The sequence below is a fragment of the Aphis gossypii genome, chromosome 2 (genome assembly GCF_020184175.1).
Source record: "Aphis gossypii isolate Hap1 chromosome 2, ASM2018417v2, whole genome shotgun sequence".
Lineage (NCBI taxonomy): Eukaryota > Metazoa > Arthropoda > Insecta > Hemiptera > Aphididae > Aphis > Aphis gossypii.
The window spans coordinates 33,230,162-33,257,489 of NC_065531.1; the positions used below are offsets into that span (position 1 = coordinate 33,230,162).

At 26.9% G+C, this 27,328-nt stretch overlaps 3 protein-coding genes across 10 annotated transcripts; all 3 read left to right on the forward strand.

The window, feature by feature from the left end:
• Positions 1–4,615: 4,615 nt before the first annotated feature.
• LOC114121354 (lysine--tRNA ligase) lies at positions 4,616–9,263 on the forward strand. 2 transcript variants are annotated; one of them, XM_027983647.2, is made up of 10 exons: positions 4,632–4,783; positions 4,930–5,065; positions 5,630–5,762; positions 5,827–5,992; positions 6,611–7,137; positions 7,201–7,363; positions 7,420–7,685; positions 7,934–8,146; positions 8,345–8,488; positions 9,107–9,263. In XM_027983647.2, the coding sequence occupies exons 2-10, from the start codon at positions 4,986–4,988 to the stop codon at positions 9,194–9,196; spliced, it is 1,782 nt and encodes a 593-aa protein (XP_027839448.1). In that variant the 5' UTR covers positions 4,632–4,783; positions 4,930–4,985; the 3' UTR covers positions 9,197–9,263. The 2 variants fall into 2 exon arrangements, with proteins under 2 accessions (XP_027839449.1, XP_027839448.1); XM_027983648.2 differs by lacking the exon at positions 4,930–5,065 and having other exon boundaries at positions 4,616–4,783.
• A 71-nt stretch (positions 9,264–9,334) lies between these two features.
• On the forward strand, positions 9,335–20,261 carry LOC114121360 (intraflagellar transport protein 80 homolog). The gene is made up of 15 exons (XM_027983654.2): positions 9,335–10,290; positions 11,122–11,291; positions 11,359–11,469; positions 12,461–12,639; positions 13,113–13,202; positions 13,562–13,699; positions 14,542–14,666; positions 14,742–14,990; positions 16,748–16,911; positions 16,988–17,176; positions 17,270–17,417; positions 18,262–18,556; positions 18,922–19,061; positions 19,893–20,013; positions 20,100–20,261. Exons 1-15 carry the CDS (start codon positions 10,199–10,201, stop codon positions 20,157–20,159), a joined length of 2,271 nt encoding a protein of 756 aa, XP_027839455.2. The 5' UTR covers positions 9,335–10,198; the 3' UTR covers positions 20,160–20,261.
• A 1,106-nt stretch (positions 20,262–21,367) lies between these two features.
• Positions 21,368–25,030, forward strand: LOC114121338 (kelch domain-containing protein 10 homolog). Of its 7 annotated transcripts, none has more exons than XM_027983609.2 (5): positions 21,368–21,701; positions 22,088–22,278; positions 22,476–22,683; positions 22,757–23,085; positions 24,068–25,030. In XM_027983609.2, the coding sequence occupies exons 2-5, from the start codon at positions 22,105–22,107 to the stop codon at positions 24,587–24,589; spliced, it is 1,233 nt and encodes a 410-aa protein (XP_027839410.1). In that variant the 5' UTR covers positions 21,368–21,701; positions 22,088–22,104; the 3' UTR covers positions 24,590–25,030. The 7 variants fall into 7 exon arrangements, with proteins under 7 accessions (XP_027839410.1, XP_027839409.1, XP_027839411.1 ...); XM_027983608.2 differs by having other exon boundaries at positions 21,369–21,694; XM_027983610.2 differs by having other exon boundaries at positions 21,369–21,633.
• The last annotated feature ends 2,298 nt before the right edge of the window (positions 25,031–27,328 follow it).

Consider the following 27,328-nt stretch of genomic DNA (forward strand, 5'->3'; position numbering starts at 1 on the left):
ACGGTGTGATTGACGCTAACACAACGGTTATGTAAAAAACCTTAAGTAAAAAAACACAACACGCATGAATTTGAGCGTGATTAATAAATACGAAAAAACACAGCCACGGCAACCAGTATAACAAAAAAAAAGATAAAGAGCCAAGAATAACACAAGGGTACAAGACCGATACCGAGGACGACAAAGGAAATGGCCGGTTGCAGCAGGCCACCGGCGCCACCTATCGAACAGAAAAATAAAATATGATATCGATTGCAGTGCTACCAAGGAGAATAGCTTACTGTTATCATTTTATTAATTTGTCGATATCGAATATACCTGTTGACCTATTACCTTATAATATTTACTACGCACCACGATTTAAGATATTTAAGGTATGACTTAAATTTTAAACTCTTTCGTGTAATCACTCTTGTTGATATATTTAAACAAATTTTTTTCTCGCGTACCTCAGGTTAAGAACCGCAGTGCTACGGATTTCAGATATCTACAACTTATTTTGTTGTATTACTTGACTAATTCGGTAGGTACACTGTCAGTGACAGTTTATCATCTGACGTGGTGTCACCAAATACCATTACAACAATTATAACTAGCAAGGTGTATTTAAATAAATAGACCTTGATAACTAGTAATAGCTATTATTTATTACAATATTGACTGTATTCAGTGTAACTGTGAGGTCAATGTTTAGAATTTTTTTGTTATTCATTAAATTATTTGAATTAAATAATATTGTTTTGGTAAAACAACCTATTGGTTACATCGTAATTAGACTGCAGTCGGGACCATTTTTTGATTAAAACTGTGAAGCCTGACTTAACCCCTTAACTATAAGTCGGTAAAATAAGTAAATGGTAACCCACCACGCAGACTAAAGCGTAAATGGTGTATACCTAGAGACCTCTATTAAATTAGTAAAGGAGGTGTTACCATTGAATTTCTTCCTCAACACGATATTCATGTTACTTTATTCTTTTTTTTATCTAATTTGCTTATTGTAATTATTTTGTACACATTGTAAATTGTCTTTCTTAATAAAAAAAAAAAAAAAAAAAAATTACAAGTCATAACTTTTTAATATTTTACTACCTAGTACTAACCGTCTAACATAGCGGTTCCCAACCTTTTTAGTTGTGCGGACCATCAATTTTGTAAAAAAATCTTTGAGGCCCACTAATAGCACACCAATATACGTATTCATTTGCATATCATATATACGTATTCATTTGCATATCATATATACGTATTCATTTGCATATCATATATAATATTTATTTAATATTATATGGTTCATGGCCCAGTACCATGCTGCAAGCGGCCTACTCGTGGACCGCAGCTCAATTGGTTGAGAACCGCTGAATTCACATAAAGTAGAGTAATTGAATATTTGCTAACTATTTGGTATAATAACTGCAATCTGTCTATCAATTACGTCCCGTAATATTTTTGATAAGAAATGTTTTATTTTTCTTCAGCATGTAAGGCGCAATTTACCTACCTCTTATTTATTGGAGGGTATTATTTGCGTCTCGATCGTTAATTATTTTGTATCGAAATTTTATGTAATATATTAACATTCAGCCATTTAGCGTATGAATGTATGATAATTGATAAATTTAAATGAATATCTATTAATTTGTAGTATGTGCTACCTCCCATAGCGGAGATGATATTTTCGAAATATATGAACAGACCGCCGCGCCTGCTAAATACTTATGCATGTACATGCGATGCAAGACTGCAAGAGCACAGCCTTTCATTAAACCCTTTCATTTAAATTACCGCTCACAGTAAAAGCCTCTTACTAGTCTTTCCTACTACTTTATATATCAAAAATTACTTACCAATTCTAAGCATGAATTTGTTGTGTTGAATGAATTTCCTGAATTTATACATATAAAAACTCGCACACGCTCTTCTTTAACACAAAAAAAATAAATAGATTTTTTCATTATTGGCGTTTGGCAATCATGAATCAATCATGATGTTACAAAGACAAAACAATTAATGTCTGAAGACACTATAACGGAATTGGTAAGTATTGGGAGTCCTACTGTATTTTTTTTTGTTTTTACAAGTTTTCGAAATGACAACGTTGCATTCAAAATTATGCAGAATCGTGTATACCTACCTATGTTATGAAATTTGCGGAATCGTACACCACTGCAATCGCCGATTACTCAACCACTAACCAGATAAGCAGCTAATTCGAAAAAATATTTATAATGCTCGACGAAAAATAATATAAAATGTTCTGTTCAATTAGAGTAATTAAACTAGTTTATATGTAATAAATAATTGTTTCCACGGAAAAACATTTTTCTTTAGAAAATAACTCTGATCAGAATATTATTTAATTTTCAACTAAAAAAAATATTAAATTTCTCAATTCATCAATACGTGGATAGTATAGGTTTATTTAATCATAATTAATAATAAATACTTTAAATCGAAATCCTCTAGAGTTACAAAAACATGCCTCTAAAAAAACCAAAAAACCCAACAAATAAATTACGAAGGTGAAACATGCTAAGAGCATCACGATTCGAACAAAAATAAGATCTTTTAAGAACAAATTTTAAAGTGCTAAGAACAATATGGTAGACTTGTATGGCTGTATTTAATACTATTGAACTGATGATGAAGGAGAATGATCGTGAAAATAAGAAAAATGACAAAAATACCTGTAATAACGAATCTAGGGAAAAAAAGCCCCTGCCAACTAAATGCATCACTTTTTTTTAATTTTTACAATGTACTTTTATTTAAATATAAATTATAATTATGTAATACTCTTTTTAACATAGGTATCTATACGACTCCAACCATTTATAATATATATTACATAAAATATTCGTTTAATAATTTGCATATAGGTACTTTTTTGTCATAATAATATTTAATAAAATAATATACCAAATATTTTAAATTACCTATAGGTAAATATAAATATACATTTGAAATTTAAAAGATTAAACTGATTAAAGTATATACTATAATACTAGGTATATAAAATAAAAGTAATAAAAATCATCGACATTTGACTTCATCTTGTGTTGATATCTTAGTATCTAAAAAATTTTATTCTTACAAATGTAGTTAGGTTATTTATTTATTCGTTTTATATGATTTACATAACTAAATATAATCATAACATAAATAAAATAAAATAATTGTCACTTGTATATAATTTTAAAAAAATGTTCAAGAGTGGTAAAAAATTTAAAATAATTAAAAAATGTATAAAATAGTTATCATAATAACTTAGTATAGCATTGTTTTCAAATGTTGTGGCTTTATAGATCTTATAGATCATATAATATGATTATCATAATATTATCATATTATCGTCTAAGGTTATGGCTAACTGCCATTAGAAAATCTAATATGCTTATCTCATTATTTTTAATTTGCTCACATAACTTTTTAAACGATATAGACATAGATACTAAGATACCTATATATGTCAAAAAAAGTGTTACAAATAATTGTATTGAAATAAAGGTACATTGAAAAATTTAAAAAAAAAAGTGTTATGCATTTTGTTGGTACGGGGCTCTTTTTTCCTATAACCGGGGCTTTTTTTCCCGAATACCATAATAACAAGCTACTATAGAAAATTAACTATATAAAGGAGAAATATGTTTAAGTACTCGAAATATTGCAAAGTGAATAAATATCAAAAATAAATAATGAAAATAAAAATAAATATAATTATTGATCTATAAATTAAAATTTTTATTGAAGCACTTGAGTAGTTGAGTGGCTCATCTGTATAGATGAGCTTCAATAAAAAGCAAAATAAATTTGGATAATAAATTTGCATTAGTGTTGTAAATTTATTATTCCACTTTTCCGAAATATTGATTGTTTTATTAACAAATTGTGAAAAATGCTCTAAAAACTAAGAAAACGCATAGATATCGTAAAAAAAAAATGCACTAAAATTTCTTTAAATTATCAGTATCATATATTAAAATAATCGTATATTTCTAGTAAAACCAAAGTAGCAGGTACTTGTTTTCAAACCTATTATTATGTAAAAGTATATATATATATTGATTCGGGAGGAAACGTCACAGTCCGGGGGGGGGGGGGAATGTCCAGTACCGCTAAAATTCCCGGGGGAGAAACGTCCATAATATATCATTCAAAAACCTACTGCTACTGAAGAATGAAGACATACCCCAAACATGACTATATATACTGTTAATAAAATATAATAAATATAATAATAATATAATGTAAATATTTACCACAAAATAAAATAAAATAAATTTACGTATAATATATTAATATCAGCTTTAATCGTAATCGTGGTTATAGTTATCATTGTTATCATTATTTATTGTAAATATCGATCGATATATTTGGGTATAATATCTACTATCGATTTTCGAAACATAAATTAAAAAATACTGTGTACACGGTTATTTATCATACGAATATTAATTAAACGCATTAAATCCAGCCGTTTTAAGTTAAAATTCCAATTATTTTTGACTTTTGAAGTCCACAAATATTTTTACTAGAAGAATTTTTTTAAATAAAACTTTTAAAATTATCGATAAATTGAATTTTTGTCTTACTTGAATTTTCACATAACCTCACTTCACAGACTCACAGTTCGCTTTAAAGTTCTTTTGGACTATAAATTGGAGTATTGAACTTATCGGAGTTTAATTATAAATTTTAATAATTATAATTCATAATATAACGATACTTAAGAATACTTAAATAAGTTAAAAATGGAAGGTTCCGAGGCTCCATTGTCTAAAAAGTATGTATGAAGTTCGCTTTATAATAACTACAATTTAAGAACGTTTCCATTGCATGGAAAAATATGTGTGACGTAGAAATGTATTAGACTAAAACACTTATTTATCAATTTTATTTTATCCCTTATAAACTGTATTAATTGAATAGGCAGAGATGAAATCAGTGTTGAATAAATTAAGATTAAAAATTAATAATTTGACAAAATGAGTGTATTTATGAGTCAATGGGCCAAAAAATATCTATACCAAACAAGATTTATTTATACATCTTGTCAGGTTCAGAGGTATAGTAACATTTCATTCAATAACTGGTATCGGAGTGAATGTTACTGACAATTTTGATATTTTAATTAATTACCGAACCAGTATTACATACATTTAATACTTCTAAATACTTAGCTGATTCATTGACGTTCAATTATATTTTTACTAGAACAATCATAAATTGGTACATGAATTTTAACCAGATTACCCTTTTAGAATTTGGAGTTATTATTTTTTTAATTTCAAATTAAAATTCAATACTTTTTTACTTTTAGTTAAAAACACATTTAATTAATAATTTGATGTATATTCAAATCAACAATGTGTAATTTTGTATAAAGTATTATTTTTGGCCATTAAAATTAATTATTACTAAATTAAACTAGTATATTATATTGTATAAAATGTAGGTACCTATTGTCTTATAAATTATTATCAACAAGTTGATAAATAAATTAAAATGTATAATGATATTCTATTTAATTTAATTTAATATTGAAAAACAATATTTACGTTCACTCTGTATCCAGCTAAATTATTTATTAGTAACTAATCTATTTATAATGTAAATTGTATTTCTGTAGTGAACTCAAACGACGATTAAAAGCTGAACAAAAAGCTAAAGAGAAATTGGAAAAGGAATCTGCTGTTCAGAAAAAATTACCTGCAGTGAAGAAAGAAAATGATGCTACTAAATCTGCAGACATTAGTCCTAATGTAAAATAATTATAAAATTATTATACATAATGTGCTTTTCATTTATTAAAAAACGAAATTATAGGAATTCTTCAGTTTACGTCTACAAACTATTGCTCAGATGAAAAAAGATGGCGAGGAACCGTATCCACATAAATTCAATGTAACTATATCTTTAGAAGAGTTCATTGAAAAGTTCAGTTCTTTGGCTGAATCTCAAATCTTACATGATGAAAAATGTAGTGTTGCAGGTATGTTTTGTAGATTATTTAATTATTTTTCGTTTATATTCTAAAGCACAAAAATAAATCGTTTCAGAATTTTACTTCTAAATCTACCAATATTTAACTATAATCAGAATCATTTACAAAATTCTCTGAACTCTCGTACTTATTTTTTTTTATTATTTAAACAATATTATGCACATTATAACAATTAATATTCGTGTTTTATCTTATATAAATTAAAGCATGTAGGTAGTGTAGAATTAAATATAAACTACTTATAAAAGTTAAATTACTATATAGTGTCAGATTTGCAAAATATCGGTCTACCTAGTTATTGTACAGTTTAAACTTAAAATAATTCAATTCATCATATTTTCTACTTATGTTTTGTACCAATTTATCGTTTTTTTTCAATTTATATATAATTTATTTATTTATTTTAATAAATAAAAATAGGACCAAACACTCAAAACCGGTCCATATTTTGAGTGGCCCATCAAGTTTTACTCAGTAGCTCGCTAGACCAATCTAATCCTGTTGGTATATAATATAATAAAAAAAAGATAATCAAAATTTTAACAATTAAAAGTCAAAGTAATGTACTAATATATTAATAAAAAATTTAAATTATGTATGTTTCAGGTCGAGTTCATGCTATTCGTGAATCTGGTCCTAAATTAATATTTTATGATCTACGTGGTGAAGGTGTTAAAATTCAAGTGATGGCAAATGCTAAACAGTATGCTACTGAAGAAAGTTTCTTTGCAGACACATCAAAAATTCGACGTGGTGATATAATTGGTGTGACAGGTAGTCCAGGCAAAACAAAGAAAGGAGAATTGTCAATTTTCCCAAAAAACGTAAAATTGCTGACTCCATGTTTGCACATGTTACCTCACATGCACTATGGTTTAAAAGATAAAGAGACTAGATATAGACAACGATATTTAGATTTGATCATCAATGAACATGTGCGTAACAAATTCATTGTAAGAGCAAAAGTAATTTCTTATGTTCGCCGGTTCTTAGACAATTTAGGATTCCTTGAAATTGAAACTCCAATGATGAATATGATTGCTGGTGGGGCAACTGCAAAACCATTTATCACACATCATAATGATTTGAATATGGATTTGTTTATGAGAGTGGCTCCAGAACTTTATCATAAAGTAAATATGATTATACATTTTATTTATATTATGTATATTAATTGTGTTTAATTTAAATAATAGATGCTTGTCGTTGGTGGTATAGACCGCGTGTATGAAATTGGCAGACAATTTCGTAATGAAGCAATAGACTTGACACATAATCCAGAATTCACTACATGTGAATTTTATATGGCATATGCAGATTATAATGATCTTATGCAAATTACAGAAGATCTTTTATCTGGTACTATATGATATAGAATAAAATTTATAAAGTATATAACTAAAATATTATTTTAGGTCTCGTAAAAAGTATTTATGGCACATATAAAATAAAATATCATCCTGATGGTGTGGATGCCAACACTGAACCAGTAGAAATAGATTTTACTCCACCATTTAAAAGGATGTACATGTTCCCAGCTTTAGAAGAAGTTCTGTCAGTGAAGCTTCCTAATCCTACCGAACTAGCCACAGTTGAAGCAAATAAATTGCTTGACGATCTTTGCTTAAAACATGAAATTGAATGCCCTCCACCTAGAACTTCAGCCAGACTATTAGATAAGGTATCTACTAAGATGTATTACAAATCTTATTAATATGAACTATAAATAAAAATATATAATTTTTTCGTCTGTCCAGTGAGAGAACATGTCGATTCTGCACATCCTCCTGCACCTCCTTGCTATCGAAACAGTTTTCCTATGGCAGGGTGACGATTGGGGATGCGCAGAAAAACCGATTTTGGTCAATCCACGGCGTGTTTTCTCGCTGGGCATAATATAGAGATAAACCTAATGTTCCATGTTTTTAGCTTGTGGGCGAATTTCTTGAAGAAAAATGTATTAATCCAACATTTATTTGTGACCATCCACAAGTAATGTCACCTTTAGCAAAATGGCATCGTTCCATACCAGGTTTAACCGAACGATTTGAATTATTTGTAATGAAAAAAGAAGTATGCAATGCTTATACTGAATTAAATGATCCCATGATTCAGAGAGAGCGTTTTGAGCAACAAGCAAAGGTAAGTGTTGTGACTAAATTAAAAATGAATTGTTATTTAGCTTCTACTAACAATTTTTATATTATTATTGTTAATACAAAAACTTCAATTACATTGGCTATTATTTAGTTATCTTAAATAATATTATGGTATCACTTATTTAACACATTAGTTACTGATTGTTATTACTCTAATATTTTTTGTTACTTTTATATTTAGGATAAAGCAGCTGGCGACGATGAAGCTCAATTGATTGATGAAAATTTCTGTACATCTTTAGAATATGGCTTACCTCCTACTGCTGGTTGGGGCCTTGGTATTGATCGCTTAACCATGTTTTTAACAGATTCTAATAACATAAAAGTAAGTGGCTTGTTTGTTTAGTTAATTTTTTTAATTTGAAAATAGTGTTAAATAATAAACCCCGCATTAGTCATAATATTGGCTAAATGACCACACATTTTCTTTTATCTCATTTTTCATTTTTTTTTTTTTTTTATAACAGGATAGTTTATAAATTAATATACCTTAAAAAATTAATTTTTGGTTACAAAATTATTTATCTTTTATAAATTTTCATCATATTGATCAATGAGTAACTTATCATGTTTCTTTTTTATATTTTACAAACTGATAATGAATTAATTTTTTTAATTGGTTTATTTTATTATTTATGTTTTTATTGTATATTTTATAATCTTGTTTTAATTATATTTCATTATTTTTTGAAATTGTCCTTGTGTATAAGAAAATAAATTTATTTATAACAGTTTACATAATTATTTATACTATAAATGTCTTCTATATTTATAATTTATAACTTGGTCAAAAATATATATACATTAGCAGCTAACCTCTGATTAAGAATGTATGTATTTTGATTAATTGTGAACATTTTATTAAATAATATCAAATCGTTACTTTTGTTAAACTATTTTTAGTATTTTAATTTTTAATCTCACATTTTTAATTTTTTTTTAGGAAGTATTATTTTTCCCAGCAATGAAACCAGATGATCCAAATAAAAATAAAGAAGAAAAAAAGAATGAAGATGAAAAATCTACTGTATAAGAACTATGTAATGTAACTATTAAGTTATAATAATTTCAATATATGGCTAATTTATCAAATAGTATCATTTATGTTGTTTGTTATTAATTTAAATTAAATTCATTGATTTTTTTTACAATATTTTAATTTTTAAGTGAGTTATGAGTATGAAAAACATTAAATGTTTGAAAATGCTTATAACTTACTGAAAATTAAAATATCGTAAAAAACATCAAAGGAATATAGATAATGTTCTTACCTAAAAATTTGATAATGGGACAATTCACTCCATTATCATAACTGAAACTACACTATTGAAACTGGCAAACAAAAATTTATTATGTAGTACACGTGTAAGACGGAGACAACACATGCAGGTGCAACGTTCTTTTAAATAAGTAGACACAAGGTTGAAATGTATTAATTTTTCATTCATCTGAATCGTTTTCAGCAGGTGTCCCCTTTTCCCTGAGTATTAAATGCATCTGAATAATATTATAGTGTCGATGTTAGAATATTAAAATATAATAATATTGCTACAAGGTTTTGAAGTTGTTAAGTCTTTTACAATAAAATAAAATGTTAGATTTTTTTTATAACAACTGTATATTTTATATATTTCAGTTAACATTGGGACCACACAGCTATAACCTAAAATGTTGGACATATATTTTAAATAATTAGCACTTGGTAAAATACACAGTAGTTGTACCCATGGCTATTGTTGCTATGGAAATATGTGTACAAACAAATAATTAGTCATCAATGCCTATTACTTAACCACATTTGATAAAATAATTTTATTTTAGCTTGTTGTGGGGGTGAGGTGATGGAATAAGTAATTACGGATTAGTTTTGAACAATATTGTGTTGCTGGTGTTGTATAATTTATATTTGTGGTTTGTGTTGTAATCATAATATTTTTTTACGTATTAAATATAAGACATGGTACTATAACTTGTGTAAATAAATACCTACACACTTATTTTTAAGAGTTATTTATTTTCAATTGTTGAGTTAAAAATGCGTTTCAAATCAACAATAATAAAAGATTCTGAGGATCACTTTGTTGTTTGCATTGGTTGGACTGGAAACGATGAAATTATAATCGGAAGGTTTGAGAAAGATTAAAATTATTTACCTATGTTAAATAGGTATAATATAAGATTATGCACATATATTCTACACAACAGTACATTTCGTTTATGATAGTGGTGATTTCTTACTTATGGTCTGTAGAACTTAACCTACTAGTTTGTAGAATGTTAGACTTATAATTAAAACATTATTTGAAAGTTTATTCAGTGTTATAACCAACATCTTTTATATTGAATATCTATTAGCAAACAGAATAGCTGATGAACATCTATATGGCTGTATAGATTTATGCGGTAAAAATGTAAAATATTATAAAATCAGGTAATATTTATTTATTTCGTTTAACGTCATACATATTATATTCTTTTTCCATACTTTTGACAAGAAAAAAAATTACATTTTAAATAATAGAAAAAAAAATGAAAATTATCTACCTATTATTATTTTTTTTACTTGATGCTGATTTGAATTAGAAGTAGGTACCTACTTAGAATAGTTTCAGAGGTATATACCTAATGTATCCTCTTAAACCTTTTTCTTTATTTGCATCAATGTACCTTTAGGCTTTAATACATACCTACATTTCATACATAGGTATAACACTATAACAGAACCGCGAGTTATACGTTTACTTAAACGTCTAAACAATGTAAAATTAATGTCTATAATATAGGTATATGCGTAAATAAAATTGGTCTTATAAATTGCACGTCTTAGTCATAACTTTTAACATTAAATCATTAAAATAAATTACTATTTTTACTTATAGAACTTATAGATACCTAGATACTCATACTTTTATGTTTCTTTACTTTAATAACTTATATACTTTTGCTTATACAACTTAGAAACGATTCAACATTATCAAAATGGAGCCAAACCTCAAAAGAAAGTATTAAATTATGCGACTTTTCTGATGAATCGTCGTATCCTATAGATTTACACATATTATCTAGTACTCAGAGGCTCACGAACAAGAATGCAGGAATTGAACAAATCCTTATAACTTCATCAAATGGTATAATGATAGTAAATTAGAAAATTATACAGCATTTCAATCAATAATACATATTTTTTTTCAATAGGCAAGTTACATTTAATGAGCAAAACATCTAAAATTGATAAGACCGTAGACGCCCATGAAGGTAATGTAACGGTCGGGAAATGGAGTCCTGATGGTTCTACTTTATTAACAGGCTAGTATAATAATTTAAAGTAATATATTATTATGATTCATTAATTAAATTAGTCTACCTTATAAGTTAGGTAAACTCCATTGAACTAGATTAAAATCAATTTAGCTGAAGCAAGTCAAAATTATTACGACAGGTAGAACCAGATTACTTTACTACAATTACTTTTATAGAAACATTGAGAACACTATTGCATACCTATATATTTATCAAATAACAAAAAATCCCTTTTAGGTACGACAGGATTGCATACTCAATAAGCCTTAACGTTGTAAAATGTATAATTATATTATATTATCTAGGTAACGTAAAAATAAGACAATTAAGAGTTATGTAAATTGTGTTAAAACATGTATGATCCCTGCACTATTTTAAGTGCTTGAGAACATTGACAGTTACAAATATTAAAATTATGTTATTACTTTTCTCCAGGTATTCTTTAAAGTCATATGGGTAGGTATATAAAATTTGATTAAATAGTTACACCGTATGATACAATTGTATGTAATATTATGTATAATACGATAAACGTATATATATATATGAGTCTTGCTGCTCTTACCTGTCTCACAGTTGGCTCTAGACTATATGCTGTAGCAGGATTAAGTAATTAAGTGACATAATAAGTACGTATCTAATATTCTTAAGTCAAAATACACGAATTGAAATAAAAAAAACACATTAATTACTAGCTACTACTTGCTAAAATAAGTCTAGTAATCAGAGAACGGGTTGTTGTTAAGATGACTGTTACGCAGGTAAGGTGAACCTTTATGAACCATGGTGCACAGCATATATTATATTACGTATATATATATTTATATTAATGTAACCAAAAATACTATTTTTCAATAGTTAGGTACCCAATCTTTTAGGTTTTAGTGGTTTTACTATAGTATATAGATTATAGGTATTAGATACCTATATCAAATAAACATTAAATAATTACCTAATATATGTATCTAGATGTATTGTTTATTATTATAACTTACAGCTGGCGAGGATGGATCTATAAAAATTTGGTCTCGTATCGGTATGTTGAGAACAAAATTAGTCGTAAATGCTGAGCCAATATTGTCGGCCGACTGGAATTCCGATTCATCTAAAATTGTGTATACTCAACATGATACACTTTGTATTAAATCATTAAAAGCGAATATTAAAACTATTAGAGTAAGTTTATAAGTTTCTCTGCATTTATGGGTGAACTTAGGATTTTATTATTGAAAAGGTCTGGTGTAAGGGATAATTTACAATTTTTAAACAAAATAATACCTGCACTGGAGAGTGGTGCATTAATTATATTTTCTTTACTTTAATATGCTTTCTTAGTGTTGGAAGGTTAAATAATTATGAAATATGGAATACATACGAAATAAAAAGTTAATTGGTGGTTAGCTAAAAATAAAAACAATTGGAAATAGGTTGGAAGAGCTATTTATCATTCATACATTGGTATATTGGCCATTGGGTAGCCTCATGTGGACAAATGAGTAGTGCACCTATATACGTTAATAAACACCTTTATGTCGGCTTGTAAGGCTATGTCTATAAGCTATAGCCTATAACACTTTTTTAAGAGTTCCTTTCATATGTTTAATGTTAGATATATATTATGTACTTACTGAATAATAATATAAATTTAGATTCGAGGCCATAGTGATCTTATACTCAAAGTGTCGTGGTGCAGAGCCAACGATTTGATTGTGTCAGGGGGCGAAGATTGTTACTATAAGGTATATCATATATATATTAATAAATAATAATGTAATACCTATGTAATTAATAAAATAAATACTTATAAGTGTTAATACTTAATAGCATAATAATTAATAATATACAACAATATAATTGATTTTAGTAGTTTATGCGTTATTTTACAAAATGTCAAAAAATTCAATATGTTAATGTCCTTATTAGTTATAAAAATTGTGATTAACTATTATACGTTTATCTTTAGAGTCTATTTGAAGTGGTGGTGTTGACCTGTTTAACCAAGCAATTTATTTAACATATTCATGAACTAATATTACCAGTCTATATATAATATATATATGTATATTATCGATTATAATATGTAGGTATAATTTTATAGATTTGGGATTCATATGGAAATTCTGTATTTGTGAGTGAAAAACTCACACATCCAGTAACATCTCATTGTTGGAAGTCGGATGGAAATTTGTTAGTTGTTAGCTTTTACAATACCATTCTAATTTGTAATCAATACGGAGTGAGTAATATTTTACTATTTTTGTAATTTTATAATATCGATTACAGGTTATTATAAATAATCAATTTATTATATCTAACAAGTATAATAGTATATATAATATATATATATATTATATATAGCTAATAACTAGTGTAAATATACAGGAGTGGTTCCAGCTTGAAAATATAGAATACTTATTACCTATACTAAGGCGACATTTTCTTAAAAACCTCTAGGTACTCCATGTGTATTTTATATTTTTTTAGAGATACATTTTTAATTTTATCATTGTGGGCATGACATTGACTTGTGTAATTGTGTATAATATCATAATACTACCTATCTCAGAAATCAGACCCAATACTTACATATTATCGTTTTGGATGCTATTAAAATAAAAAATAATTTAAACACTTACTTAAAATAGTAGTATAATCATTTTTTACAATAGATAACTTTTGAACGGAAGTATTATGCCAAGTAGTCGTAATTTGAAAACGTTTGAAAATACCAGGTGATTTTAAAATTGTTGATTCAGCAACTTCTTTTGTTTTAACAAAACCAATTATTTTAAATAAAAACATTATAAAACGATGAAAGGTATAACAAGGAGTAACAAAAACTTATCAGTCTATTATTATTTGCATTATAAATCATTTTTATAGTAAATCACTTTTGGTTAAATACATTAATCGGACGTCTATATGTGTTTTCTTCGCCTTAAAAATGTGGCTTATGGTCTACACCCTGGAGAGTTTACCATCGAGAATTTACTATCAAGAAAGTTAATACCATCGCCCCCTATAATAGGCAATAGCAATTTTTTACCTAGACGACCAATTAGTTATTGTATTTGACAGGTAGTTTTATCGACAAATTATGTTGATTGTGGAAGCATTTGTACTCTTTGTTGGTCGCCGGATAGTACTCAAGTAGCTGCTGTGTGTGCTAATGGAAGACTAATGGTTTCTACTTTGGTGGAAAGGTAGAAATATTAAATAGATTAAAGTTGTTATGTTTTCATTTAATTATAACGTATTTGCTTGTATTAATATTGCAGAAGTATTTCGAGACGAAATTTTCATTGTTTGATTACATCACGGAAAACAATGGCTGTTAAGGATGTATTAAACGAAACTAAAGAAAACCTCGATTTCCCCGAACGTATCGTTCATGTAGCTATGGAATACAATCATTTAATAGTAACCACTTGCACGCAGTGTTTTGTTTATCAAATGCCAAACCTAAACACTCCTCAAATTATCAATTTAAAAGACACAAACGTGTTTATGATAATTTTAACTGAAAAGTAAATACAAATTACAATCAATTATATTTATCGACTATCATTTTAATACTCCATGTCTTAATATACACAATATTATAAGTGAGAACAAGTTACAATTATTTTTCTAAATAGGTATTTACCGGTTAATTCACTAAGTATTATCACTTTCTTGTTTTAATCTTTAATAAAGTTATTTATTCAAATTCTGGTTTAAGAATTTCTTACGTTTAGCGGTTGCAGATACTTTAAAACTATGTTATATTTTCAAACGGAGTGGGCAGAAGAGTATTATTAGCAATACAAACTACTTTTTTCAAATAAAAATAGCTTTTTATTGTAAACTTCATATATTTTTTTGAAAATGTTGATGCATACAATTGTATTTAAATCTTAGGTCGATAAAATTCAAATGAGTTATTCGAGTTATTAAACTTTTTGTTTAAAGCATAATAATCATCAAAATAATTATTTTTCATAAAATGTAATATTTATTCAGTACCCTGGGTAGTAGGTATTTACTTATTCAATAATTTTGAAAATGATTAAATATTATAAATAAAATGTTAATAAAATAATATGAATTACTATATTATTTTTAAATTATAATATCGTGATTATAAATCGATTATTAAAAAATAAAAATAAATAATATTTAATACCTAACTATAATCCTTGGCATCTAAAATCTAAAATTTTAACCTTGAAACCTTAGAAACTACTTACTCGATTTTCGATTTATTACTAGAATTTTCAACAAAAATAAACATCTTACATATGTTACAGACCACAGTAAAAAGACGCTATCCTTATTTGAAAAAAAGCAGTTTGTATTTTCTGCACAGGACACTCCTTGAATATCATAAAAATTTAAATACTTCAAAATTTGATAATTATACGATGAGGATATGAACTTCTGAACGGATGTGGTTAGGCATAGAACGGATGTTATAGAGCAGAAACGGCCAAACTGTTTGGTCACGATCTACTAAAATATACTTCAGCTTTGAGGATCGACTTCCATAGAAAATTATTTTTATTATTGAATAACTATAATTATAAAGAAACATATAGGACGCGTGGTCCTAAAAATAAATTCTAACATGATCTACTTTGAAATTGTCCGGGATCGACTGTTTGGCCGCCCTTGTTATAGAGTGCTCCAAAATATTATGACTAGATATGAAGAATTTCCTTGCCATTCCGTTGAGTTTGTTACCGTAGACTGCAGTGATAACTGTGATAGTTTCCAGTTTCTAATTCCTCTAATATTATGTTGATCAATTGAAAGTTGTGTCTTTCGAATGGAAATGGAATAAATATTTATCTCAAATCCCATCTCCATTATATCTATTATATATAGTATATACTATCCATTAAGGCCCATGGCCCATGGGACACTCAAATCTTTGATATTTTACCACGGGTGTCTAATATCTATTATGCTAATCATAAACCACATGCTATTGTTGTTGGCTATTTTATTATTACCATAATCTAAAATGATTTTACTTTTCGTCAACAAAACGTTTGTTGTAGTGTTACATTATTATGCCCCTTTATAACTTATAAATATAATAGTTTACTTATTACTCATAGAAATTCATTACAATAATGCAATTGTAATTTTTATCATATTAATAATTACGTGATTTTAAAATGCTAAAATCAATCAATATATACACCGCATAATACATTTTTTTTATAAATTAAAATAAAATATAATTTGTTCGAAAATAGCAGGTAAATTTACTTATCATTTTAATCATATTATATTGTAGGTATTTTGCTATATTATCAATAAGCCGAGTAGACATTTACACGTTTGACTGTAAATTGGTTTCGTCTCCTAAGTGGCCGAGTATGCAATGTGACGCAGTTCAAAGGAATCACGTATCTATATCTGATCATATATTGGCCGTAAGAGACCAACTGAATGACAAAAGTGATTAATAATAAATTTTGAGATAGACACTAGCATTTTGTACGTATCAATAAAGTTAATTAATTCTTCTGTTTAGTGATACACGTTTTTGAAATAGCACCGTTGATTGCATTACCTACAATTAAACACGAATTTGCAGTTACTGATGTACAGTTGATGACCACCAAGTTTCAAGATAAACGTTATTTGGCGTTGATCGATTCGAATATGAACATATTTATCGTCCATATAGGACACAAGGACTGTGCTAAGACCTACAAACTTGGTATATTACGGATATGTATACTTAACGTATAAATTATAAGCAGAAATTACCATATTGTATTATATTTTTGTATTCCACTTCCATACACAATAGGTTCAATGTTTCATAGCATGTGCTGGAACAATCAAACAGAATCGCTGGCTGCGTTGCAATATACAAATCTAATAGTGTGGTATGACCCTTTACTGTTATTGAATGACCAAATCCTTGTGCGGAAGTCGCTAGAAAAAAGTGATTTAAGGTATACTAAATCAGTTATTTGCTATGATACCATAATAACAATAATTATATTATATAATATATATATAATTAATTAATATTATAATATAATATACTAGGATGAGATTCTGTTAAGAACAACATTTATTATCTAGAAGAGTATTGTTTTGAAATTATATTTAACATAATTTTAAATACTTAATTATAAGTAATATTAAGTACAATATTTGTTAGTTGAACTTTTTAGCATTTTTTATCGTTATAAATTTAAGTTTTTACTTTTTTTAATGAAAAATTCATTTTTATATTCCAAAACAGAAAATTTCTAAAAATATCAATGTATAAAAAATTTCAAATTTTAATCTATAGTTTAAGTTATGGTCTGGGTAGTGGACCAACATTTTCTTAGTATTTCACGGCGTTCATTTAAAGTTAAAATAATTATAAGTTATGGTGTATACCTTATTATTTATTAGTGTTTTTACTTATTATAACTATTAATTTGAACTTCTCAGAACAATATTTTTATTTAGGATATGAAATCAAAATGCAGTCATAAAAAAAAATGAAACTTAAAAATTATAGCGAAGAAATAGTAAAAATAGAATTCTATATTTTTTAAATGTTTTCAAGATAATAACTAATAAGTGTCTATATAATAAATACGAATTGATCACCCTGTAGTTTATAATATGTATTTATACAATATGCCTCACCACTCACACTCGAGGAACTCATTATGTTTGTCCTCTGCATTCTTTGTATATCTTATTTTTGAATATTTTTTTATAGAAATCAATAATTTAACTATTATCAAAATTGTTGTACATTTGATATTTTTATAAATATATTTTTTTAACGCGCAGTTTATATGGTAATAAATTTAACATCGAGTTATACGAAGACAATATGGTGAGTTTAATCAACACGGACGGCGTAAAAATATTCATTCAGGTGTCTCCTTACTTGGAAGCTATGAAGAATTACATCGGTGCGAGTAAATGGATGGAATGTCGAATCGTATGCCGAGAGATGAAGAATGAAGCAATGTGGGCACTTCTAGCCGGCTCTGCTGTGTTGGCTAAACAGCTTGACACTGCTGAGGAGTGTTTTCTTGCTATCGGACAGATCGAGCGAGCGACATATATCCAACACATAAAGGTATTGATAAATCTTTAAATATAGATTACCGTTTACGCATTTTGTTATGTATTATTATAAATACTAATATATATATAACTGTGTATGCAAATGTACCTATAGTACCATGTGTTCTCAAAATATCAGGGGATAATCACATCAGTTATATATATGGTTCATATAAACAATTGTCAATGTTTTATCTATTTTTGTACAAATAATTTTAACAAATTAAAGCGTTCAAAATCTTTGTTAGCGTGCTGACGTTTTGCATACTCATGTATTATAATATGTACAAATGTACAATGTATATTGTACATACGCATAATGCACACCATTTTTTATCGAACAATCAGTTTATGTATCTTTTTTTCTTTTTGCTTTAGACGATATCTGATAGAACAGTACAAGAGTCATCACTAGCTTTGCTATCTGGAAAAACATCGGAAGCCGAATCCATTTTACTCAGAAACGGATCCACATTTAAAGCTATTATGTTTAACATACATATACATAATTGGAGTAGGTGTGTAAGCCAACGCCTAATACGATATGCTAATAATAAGTGCCTATTAAAGTATCAATTATTAAGTAGGTACAATGTACCTGGTACATGTTATCATACAGATAATGATCGATTACAAATTTGGAATTGCTTTACACAACCAAAATTTTAAATCACCCATCTAGTACCCATCTAGGCCTTAAGAGAGGTCTATAATACATTAATACCTACATAATGAGTTTGTGCCGATTGAAGTTTTTAATTTTATAATTGATGAGCGATATCAATGTTATTAGCTGTTGAAGATTTTTAATTCTAACCGAAAGGCTCATGTAAATATTTTTTTAAATGCAATTTTAAAATATTATTTTACTTCAGAAAAAGTTACGATTGATATAATGGTATTTATAGTAATAATTTATTATAATAAACTATTTCAAAAGAATATTTAAAATAAAATTATTAAAATATTTAAAACTCATATTTGCATGTGTAAATGTGATCATATCCATTATACGTCTTTACCAAGTACATATTTGTATAGTGAATACTGAACAGACGAATAGTGATACTAATATGTATTCTAGTCGCAATGTTAATCTAGTTTATACTTCATTAACTTATCTAATCAGCGTCTAAAATTACGAACGTTCCTTCTTTTAGTTTTTAATTATATAATTATGTATTATTTCATATTTGTAATGTGATTCTTTATTTTTGTCAATTATAATTAGTATAATTAATATAGAATACTAATAATAATAGTTTAAGAAAAAAAACTATATGTACCTACTCACTATTCATGAATGTGAATAATTTATTTAGTTGATTTAATTGTTAAAATTGTTACAGAGCTTTGGAATTAGCAGTAAAACATAAAAAATATCTAAACATGGTTATTTATAAACGAAGAAATTATTTAGAATTTTACAAAAAAGAAGAAACAAATGAAAAGTTTTTAAAATACTCTAATGTATGGAATACAAAATGATTAAAATATAATTATACGAAATACGTCATGACAACCATTATAATGTTTTATTAATTTTCTTATTTCAGGTTGAAATTGATAACGACGAAATCTTGAAAGAAATCGAAGAAGAAAATCAACGATTGTAAAATACAAAATAATTTTATGGTGTACAAAATAAATGTTTGAATATATTAATGTATCTGTATTAGGTATTATATCTTATTAATAACCATAAAGTTTGGATTTTCAAGATATTTGACTTTTTTACATAGTCCCAAAGTTGCAAGCGGTAGATCCATAGTGGTTTCAAAAGTGTTTTGTGTATAAGAAGTTTTGTTCTAATGGAGGTGTATTTATTTTATTGGATAATAAGGATTTAAGCACGCGAAGACAATGATTCAATGCTAATCTTTTAGTTTTTATTTATAAAATAGCTGAACTCATGGGCGCCGCGAGGGGAGTGCAAGGGGGTGCACTTGCACCCCCTGGCTTTTCAAAAAAATAAAAAAATTGAATGGTATTATATAATATAATATTTATAATATCAAATAATAATAATATAAATTATTATTATTATTATTATATCATATATATAATAATTACTAATATTATATAATGTATAGGTATTAGAATTAGAAATCACCGTATACTATGCACAAATGCACCCCCTGATAAAATTCCTGGCGGCGCCTATATGGCTGAACTTATACACAGATTGTTGTAAGTTTATAAAAAATCTTATATTATTATGAATATAAAAAAAAGTTAGCTAATTAAAAAAATTAAATGTAAAATTAATAACATAACAAAATTAATTGGACGTAAAACGTCAAAATACTACCAGATAAGGTGAAAAATCCCGAAAAATTATTATTGTCATTCGAGTCCATCGAAGTCTCGTTATTAACAAGGTTACTGAGGAATAATCGAATTTTTCAAAATCGAACAAAAAGGTACACATTTTGCCATTTTGGTGCAAATAACATATTCTATTTTTGACTATACCTGAGGGTGGTGCAAATTACAAATTTATACCCCTAGTCCATATAGGTAATATAAATGACGTGTCAATATACTAGGCTTGACACACTAGACACTGTTTACTTTTTACTTTTCTTTGGTTGAATGATAGCACACTGGCCGAGGCATTATACACTTGGTATGATATCAACATAACTGATTTTGATGGAGAACGCGCATGGCGCATTCCTCTCGCACCTCCACACCTCCAACCAGCACGGAATAACAGTAGAATGAGTCACTGTGCCAGACGCCAGTAGCCGCGATTGTTTCGTTTATTATCACGGGCATGTTCACACAATATTTATATCCGTGTTTATTAGGTATCCCAAACCTCTGATAACTGATAACAGCGAGTTTACGAAACGAAAATTTCATACCGTGATACATTGATAAAATCAAAATAACCAAAAGTCGTGAACATCAGTAGACAGTAGTTTTTAGTATTACATTTTTACAATTTTGTCGTTTTTTTTTTTTTTGTGTGTTCAAACTTCAATCGAAATTTGTATTTCGTCCATAACAGGTAGATGAGCATTTTTTTTAGCATCAGTGTCTGTGTTTGAAAGTCAAAGGACATGATCCCATGATAAATATCCGGTGATTTGAGATTTATTTATTTACAAAATAACAAATCTAATCATTGATTTACTGTATTGTGGTAAGAGGTATTTCAATTATTTTTAAATGTATAATATAATACAATATAATATTTAGGGTTGGATCTAAAAATATTAGTTGGAAATAATTAACTACTTGGCTATCATTAAAATATTAAATAACTGAAATATTTCATTAAAATATTACTTAAAATAAATTACTTCACTCGTGGTTATATTTCATTTTTTCATACTGACCTAGTACTAGTACTTAAGCAGAAAATAATTGAATATCAAAAATGTTTTCAAATACATACACTTAAAATGTATTCATTTATGGTAATTTGTATAATGTGTATTAGTTAATATTCCTTTATTAACATTTTAGACTTGAGTAATTTATGGTTTTATATATTTTTGAGATATTAATCAATAATTCGAATTCTGGTTTTCAGGTGTTATGCAGTAAAAAATGTCGAACAACAGCATTTCAATATACAAATTCAAACCATTTCAGTTCACTACACTAAAAAAAAATTCCGATCCACAGCTACATCCATTAGCTAGAAGTGGACATCGTGTGGTGTGCAATAGTGCCTATTTATTCTCGTATGGAGGCTTCAACCCTCAAAATAGTGTTAGACGAGTATTATTCTTTTCTTTATAAAAAATACTGTCAATTATTAATATTTATAATTATTTATTTTAAGTTTAATGGGGTTTTGCTTTTAAGGTGGAAATTATTTTACTATTTATTACTTTTTAGTTATTTTTATTTATATTGTAACTCATCTTAGTGATATTCGTTTAAGGATATTGACCATAATCAATGTGTACTTACAGGATAATTTGCTTCGTACTCGAGTATCATCCGCCATGCGAGAGCTTTGGAAGTATAGTTTTGATTTAGCTGAATGGAAAATAATTAAGTGCCAGAATGTTCCTCAAGAATTAGCATCTAGTTCAGTTTCACTATCGGGTAACATAATCATTATATATGGAGGTACTGGAGTTCCATTTGGAGCATTTTGTAGCAATCGCATGTATTTGGGTAGGATTTTACATAACTTACATTACTAATGTACCTATACAATTAAATTATTATTCAATTTTAATGATTTTAGCCAATTTAGCCAATGAGTATAAAGAAAATGGAATGGTTTTTGAAGAGTTAGAAGTGTCTGGAGATGTTCCATTACCATTGTATGGACAAGGTGTCGTAATGGATGGTAAATATATTTATTCAATTGGTGGTACATCTGGTTACGAATATGAGATGGATGTTCATCGATTTGATCTAAGCACAAAAAAATGGGAGTTGTTACATAAGTCACTTGGAGAAGGTCAGGAACCTGAACCTAGATATCGACATGAAGTGGTATGCTATAAGGATAGAATATACATATTCGGTGGAGGACGAGGTGGTACAAGGAATATTTACTATGGTTTTTCGGTTAGTGTAAAATATTTTATTTATTTTTTTAAGTATGGTATCATACTATTCAATCGTATTATTTTATGGACTTTAGTCTTTAATTCTTTGATGAATGCTTTTTTATTTTGTAACTTGTTAATACAGTGAATTTATTTTAGATAAATAAAATAATATATTTTCAATTTATTTAAAGTAATTATATATATATTTACCTCATAATATGTACATTACTGTCTGTAGGAGAGATGTAAATTCCTATTTCATTATATATTTATTATTTGTATAATATTGTATAAGTTGTAGTGTTTATATTTAGTTATTTTAATGAATTACTAGTTAATAATGACAAAACATAACTATTTTGTTTAAGTAAAATTTAAATGAATAATTTAATAAAAATTAGGTTGTTGATAATAATATTACTTAAAATTTTATAAGAATACCTCAATAGCATTAAATATCAATGGTGTAATTATTTAATCAATATAGGGCTTAACCTGACTTATCTATTTTTATATAAAATAAGTTAATAAAATATACTATTTAATGTATAATTTTTATAAGTTGTAACTAAGGCTTGGAAGTTGTAGGTGAATATTGTTCTATTTATTCTCAATTTATAGCAGATTAAGCTAGGAATATAATTTATAAATGTGAGTTTATAATTGAAAATTTATAATGCATATTTCATAAATTTTAAGGAAAAGTGTATATTTTGTTGATTTTTTTTGTGTATATGCATATTATATATTTTTTAAACAATAGATTTTTACCATATTTACTATTTTTTTTTTTCATGTATATTTTGTCATTTTTAGTTCTTATAACTTCCAATCTCTAGTTATAATTATATTTAAAATACTTGCAGCTACTGATCTATTGCAATCCATAATACTACTTATGCATTTATCATGATAGCTCAATTTGTATCTTAATAATAATAATGATTTAATGTTTTAAATTCTTATATTTTTTAATCGAATATTATTATTTTTAATAGAAAATCCATATGTTTGACTTGGCTACTAGACAATGGCAATTTCTTCCGGCCAAACATGACCACAGGGTGCCAAAACCCGGTTATCCAAATAACCGAAGCTGCCATAGCTGTGTTCAGTGTCCTGAGAATCCTAATTTGGTGTATATATGTGGTGGTTTTGATGGTTTTCAATCCTTTAAAGATGTTTGGCGTTTTGATTTCGATACATTGCAGTGGGAAAAACTTACCAAGTGTATAATGCCTCGGCCAGTATACTTTCATTCAACTGCTGTAACTCCTTCTGGTCGTATGTGTTGTTATGGTGGCATAATTTCCGAAGACGATATAGATGCTAGAGGTGGCCGTTCAAATGATATAACCTGTGCATGGATTATAATACCCAAATTGAAAGTTATATGTTGGGAAGCAATGATTCATTATTTCAAAGATCAGATGTTTGAATCTAGTGATGAGAGTCTAAAGAAAATTGGTTTACCTCAAGAATTCTATGAACGAATAATTGAAGCACGTAGAGTTTGTTAATTAAGTTGATTTTAAAATAAATGTCTTCATTAAAGTTTTCTAGAATATTAATTTTGTTAATATTATATAAATATTTTTGATGAATTTATAAAATCTTGTATGGTTTTTAATGTCAATTGTATAATTGTATTACATGTATTACATCACTATGAAATTTATCAAAAAGTGGTTTTATAACCATAAAATATGTAATTTAATGTTTTAAACATTTTTACAATCATTTTTATTATTGCTTATTTTTATTTTATTGTTAAGAATCAAAAAAAAAAAAAATACTAGGTATAAATTGTAATTTGTATAAATCTGACCTAAGCTGACTAAACTCATCAACATTATTATTGTAATTTTATTATTAACATAAATCATAATATATGTATTCAAAACTATTGTGGTTGATGTATTCTTATAATATGTGTTATAATAAAATTGATTTTCAACAATTCATAAGCTTTATAACATTTAAAAAAAAATAAAAGTATATATTGTTATCAAGCTGGCCAAATTTACTGTTATAAAGCTTATAACAGGAAGGATGGAGGATTTCAATAGACATTTATGTGTATTTCTTCAGTTAAAATACAAAATTGGGATATTTATGTTGTCGTGGCCGAAATGGGGATATAAAATACTTGTTTATTTCCTTGGAATTCTATACAATACCCAAATATTTATTTTATTATAATATCTCATAGGAACTACTTTATAGAATATGAATATCTAAAAAAATTTACAAAACTCTTGTTATTTTCTCTATAATTTTAAGCTAAAACATTATTACCCACATTAAATTATATTGTCCAATTATCCCCATTGCTTATTTTAGATAATTGTCGTTTAACAATAACTTCGCTTGTATTTGGTAGTAGTGTGTCAAATAATTGTAAACAAGTAGATCGGCCTAACATTAGTTGAGCTGGCGTTTCTCGTGTTTTTGTATGTGGTGTATAATATTATGATAGATGGTTCATTGACAGAAATTTATTTAATTGAGATTGTACCGTTGAATAAAGTTTTTAATTATTTTTACTGCTGATTCAGCACGCCCATTCGGTTCTGGGTGAAATGGTGTACCTGTCATGAATCTAATACCTAGATTAGATTTTTGCAATACGATTGAAATATTTAAAACCTGTGAAACATTTTGTGTCATCGCCGTCGTCCGATGTAATTTTTTTTTGGATGCTAAATCGTGCTATAATTTTCAAAGTTTTATTTTGAAATTGTCCAAGAAAATCGCAATGCACTTAGGTAACGGAAAATCCGAAAATGTATTATAATTATGTATGTTAGTAAAATTATAGGTACCTATGTAGTATGTAGTAGGTACTATAAAATTTAATTATTATCTATGTCAATAATTTGTTGTGTGTGAATGAATAATTATATAAACGTATTGATGTATTGGTATCTTATAGTCTTATTGTTAACACTCTAAATCGCAATGCATCACATCACGCATATTAAAATTGTTTACTTATTAAAAAACCGATCATGTAATAATATTATGATAATCTACTCGTAATTTTAAAATAATTATTATTACTATAAACACGTGTGACATACATAAATGCTGAGTAATGAATAATAATATGCAACACAAACTATTACATATTATTTAATCGATTGGACAACACGGTAGGTACTGACTCCTAATTTTACGGATATGATAAAGTTTACATAATAATTTGACACTTAGTACATCTAGAAATGGTTGAAATTATTTTGTTTTGTATTCCTATAAAAATTATTTATTTAAAAAAAAAGTTGGACAAGTGGGCATCACTTCGTTGTACAAATAGTATTGATTAGATCACTGAAATTATAGTATAGATGTGTTAAATTTAAATTTAATGATGTATCATTGTATACAAAGAGCGATTCCAAGCGGAAATAGTCTGTCAACTTACATCAAGTAGGTATATTTTATGATATGTTAATTGATATTGCTATTAAAATACGTTTTTTATTTTACTATTAGTATATAGATATATCGGTACAATTTTTTCTAAAAGCATTACATTTATTTTATAATTTTGTATTATATAATATACCTAGGTATCTATTATCAATATAACCTTACCGTAAAACAGTGTGAATAGGTTTATATTATATAGTACGAAGCTATAGGTAGGTATAATATTTTAATACGAATCTATAATTTTGAAAATAGGTACATATCAATATGATTATAAAATGCATAATGTAGGTACGTTTTAAGTTCTTGAAAATTATGTTTTTGAATTTTAACATAATAATTAGGTAACATCGTTTAAATACCTAATTAAATGTGATTTTAACAAAATGTGGTTAAAATATTAAAAAATGTGGTTGTACCTACAGGCATTTTTTAGATTGATTGATTACGTTAACTGTAATATATGAATTAATTATGAGAAAAATTGTATTACATTTTCAAACCTTAACTATAAAAATTAAATATGACCTATATACATTTTTTACTATAAAATATTAGTAGTTTTGTACTTAACATTTTTAATTTGAATGGAATTATTAAATAATAACACCTAATAACTCATCAGCTATTAATTCAAAAACAACAATGATAATTATATTATTAGTAGATTCCAATATATTTTATATTAACCATCTAATAATATGTCTTGACTTGACTTACTGATTCATCATCGCCTAGCTAAAACCACTAAAGCCATGAGTATGCAATTTGGTCAGTAGTTCTATTCTGTGGTAGTTGTGACTTGTGTTTTATGATGTATAGGT